General features: G+C 38.0%; 1 protein-coding gene across 1 annotated transcript; it reads right to left on the bottom strand.

The window, feature by feature from the left end:
• Positions 1 to 167: 167 nt before the first annotated feature.
• LOC121863701 (hemocyanin B chain-like) lies at positions 168 to 2,820 on the bottom strand (the record flags this gene model as incomplete). Its single annotated transcript, XM_042362440.1, has 2 exons — positions 2,711 to 2,820; positions 168 to 1,743 (listed from the first exon to the last, which is right to left on the bottom strand). Coding segments are annotated over exons 1-2 (1,655 nt in total), but the record flags the coding sequence as incomplete, so codon positions are not given.
• Between the last annotated feature and the right edge of the window lie 804 nt (positions 2,821 to 3,624).

The raw sequence follows: 3,624 nt of genomic DNA, 5'->3' as shown, positions 1-3,624 counted from the left end.
CACTTAAGATTTTACACTTTGTCAAATATATATTCAAGCAAATTTCATTATAATTTTTTGTGGTCGTGTTTATATATATATATATATATATATATATATATATATATATATATATATATATATATATATATATATATATATATATATATATGTGTGTGTGTGTGTGTGTGTGTGTGTGTGTGTGTGTGTGTAAAGTCTGAGAAATTAAAGGGGACTCACGTTGCTTGTAGAACTTGTCCATCTCAATGCAGGACCAGTGTCCTTCTGACAAATGAATATGGATGCCGTTACTGTCCTGCGAGGGACATAGGAAGATGCGGACAGTGGCCAGCACTCCATTTTCATTGTTGTTTTTTACTTGAATGTTGTAAGTAAATTCTTCATGGTTGAGACGGTGAACATAGGAGGTAATGGCCACATCTTGAACATTATCAGATTTATCCACAGCATTGCCGAGACTGAACTCAAATTCATCGAAGAATGTCCTAAGCTGCCCAATAATTTCAACTTTTTCAACCGCCACATCAGTAAACTCAATGTCAGATTTGGTGTAAGGAGGAAGTGAGTCTTTGTGTTCCTTGAAGATGTTATCCATGTATTTGTGAAGTCGGAAGAAACTTGGGTCGCGGGTGGCAGTCTCAAAGTGTTCCATCACACCGGGAGGCATGTTGAACTTGCCATGGGGATCACCTTGTCGGCCAAGCATTATGTGAGCTGTGTTGTGCAGTGCACCATAATACTGGGCGTTGGGGCTGTACACGGATGATTCAATGATGTCCCCGAGGATGTCAATACCGTGATCGTTCCTGATGTTGATGTGGTGGCCATCCCTATCGGTCACGTAACCGTGAGCAATGGCGTCACGAATGCGACTCTCGATGATAATCATGTCACGCACATGAGCTACACCGTCCACATCCTCAAAGTGAACGTTGTCAGGTCGTGCAGGGAACTCACCACCATACTTGTAGCTGGTATGTGGTGCAAAACCTTCATGAATAATACTCTCCCAGTGCAGCTCGTCAACTGGGTCTAGCCAGTTAGAGAGGCGCTCAGCGTCAAAGCGTACAGTGAGTTGATGATGGGCCCAGAAGAATAGTTCGCCCTTGCGATCAAGATGGTAACCATAGGAGTCCTTCCACCAGAAGGGGAAGTCCATATGCCAAGTAACGTGGTGAATATTGAGGCCAATGTCCTCACCGAAGTAGGCTACTCGTTGTTCCTTGTTCTTTTTTGTTCCTGTGAATTTCATCTCAAATTTGCCTGGTGTCTGGGTCATCTTAGCAGTGTAAGCCTTGTGGATGATTTCGCTGTTGGTGAACATGTGGGGAGTGATTTCATAGAGTGGAGGTAATACAATACCTTGTCCCAACTCAGAGTGGATGACTGCTGTATAGAGTGCGTAAGCGAATTCTCCTTCATTCATACGTTCACGGAAGAAGGCGGCATTGTCAACAAAGCACTCCCAAGACTTGCAGTGCATCAGAACATCAAAAAGCATGAGAGCTTCTTCACGCTGGCGTGGGTTAAAAAGAGAGAACCAATGATGCTGCTCCAACAATCTGTGATCATTGAGCTCTTCCATAAGATGATGGGCGGCTGCGCCACCATCTGTATACATGGAAGTGTCAGCCTCAGGGCTGAAGGTGTCGGAGATTTGCTTCAGGTCGGAATAATGAAGATGGTCGTAAATTCTATCCAGCAGATGGTTGACATCCTGTTGTCTTTTGGCTGTACTGTCACCTACAAAAAGAAAAAAAGTATGAACTACGTCAGTTTTTTTAAATTCTCGGGAATGCATCTTTGTACTTATAAAAGTAAAATAGAATGAAATGTTCTGTTTAGGGAATATAATATTTTTCTTTATCTGCTAGAGTGGCAGTCCATTACAGCAACAAGCCTGTGTTTAGTTTATGACAATGAAACATCAGCGCCAAATCTTAATTATACGGATATTGTATAAAGTTGCTGCTCCCTAATGTTAATCAAACCCATTCCACTTAGCTATAAGAATGATTATAATTATAAGTTCAATGATAATACAATGCCACTAAATATTTTATGATTTTTTTGTAGTTTCTACAAAACTTCATGTTTTAACTTTGTTTTTTAATAATTGCTTAATTTTTATTAGAACTCTATGTGCATTAGGTTAGGGAACGTTAAGTATTTTCTAATTTTTTTCTCATTTACATGCACTTTTTTTTTCATCTACACATCACCATACACATGTGCAGACTGGAAGGGTCTCATGCCTTAATAATATACATGTAATATGTACTCTCTCAAGTTTCCCACATTTAGTTTTTATTTAAATTAATGATGCATACTTGACTTTAATTACGATGTGATTGAGTTTTGATAAATAATGGTGTAGTTGAAACATGTCCTTGTGGATCTGTGCATATTATTAACGTATATGCGTTTGTATCTATGTGTATGAGTATGCGTGTTTAAATATATTATTTGTGTGCATGTACTGTATGTGTGTGAGGGGAAGGGCATAAATATTTGAAAATGTGATTATAAACAGTCGTTCAGGGATGTGTATGTGTTCGACTATGAGTTTGTACACACTACTATACCATTTGTAAATAATTTTGCCATTAATGCTACTGTGTGTTTGTGAGAGAAGTGTAAGTGTAAAAGCTGAATTAATACACGAAGTAATGGAGTAGGTTTAGAGTGTATAAGTACAATATGAGCTCACCTGAGGCGTCGTTCTGGTAGCTGAAGCTTGGCCAGGCGGCAGCCGCGGCCACCAGTGTGCACAAGATGAGGACCTTCATGGTGATGGTGGTTGTAAAGTGTCGTACCACCCTCTTATATACTACTCCTCACTCGTCCAGATAGTTATCTCTTATCAACTCTGAGAACTTTTTTTCTTGTAATCTGCTTGAAAACACGTTCATATTTCTAGCCTCAGTCCCTGAAGTTCTATTGGTACTTGTTGCTAAATGATTTCTCGTCATCTGAAATATTTTCGTATATATTCTTAGCCCTCTGTGTTCTTCATTCTAACCTTATGATTTAAACTTTCTCTCGTACGCTAATTCGTACCAGCACAGAGTCGCCCACTTACACAGAAAGATCTCGTCATCGTTTTCTGGTTTTAATAAAGACGTATTAAAAGAGATTCTCTTTGTTTATCTTTTAAGATTTTTATGGCAGATGGAATTCTAAATATCTTTTATAAATCCCCAAAGAAATAAAAACAAGATAAAGAGCCATAGTGCTTCATTTATCATATATTTTCTGTTGTCATACAATTCTCACTTAAGAGGTTCATTTACATATAACTTTTGGAACACACACACACACACACACACACACACACACACACACACACACACACACACGCACACATATATATATATATATATATATATATATATATATATATATATATATATATATATATATATATATATATATATATATATATATATATATATATATGTATGGTAGACCCTGCTGCCATATGGCATCACGAAAATTGTGACCAAGTCCCAGGTTGCTGATCTGACTTTCTGCCTCATTTGCACACAATTGTAGGGTCTCAATTGTTTCTATTACATGACAAAACAACACACATATAGCGTTTCTCACTGTTGAATCTTTTTC

This window comes from Homarus americanus, unplaced genomic scaffold (assembly GCF_018991925.1).
Source record: "Homarus americanus isolate GMGI-L3 unplaced genomic scaffold, GMGI_Hamer_2.0 scaffold41470, whole genome shotgun sequence".
NCBI lineage: Eukaryota > Metazoa > Arthropoda > Malacostraca > Decapoda > Nephropidae > Homarus > Homarus americanus.
Note: the sequence above shows the minus strand (reverse complement) of the source record. Positions and strands in the feature narration are given on the sequence as shown.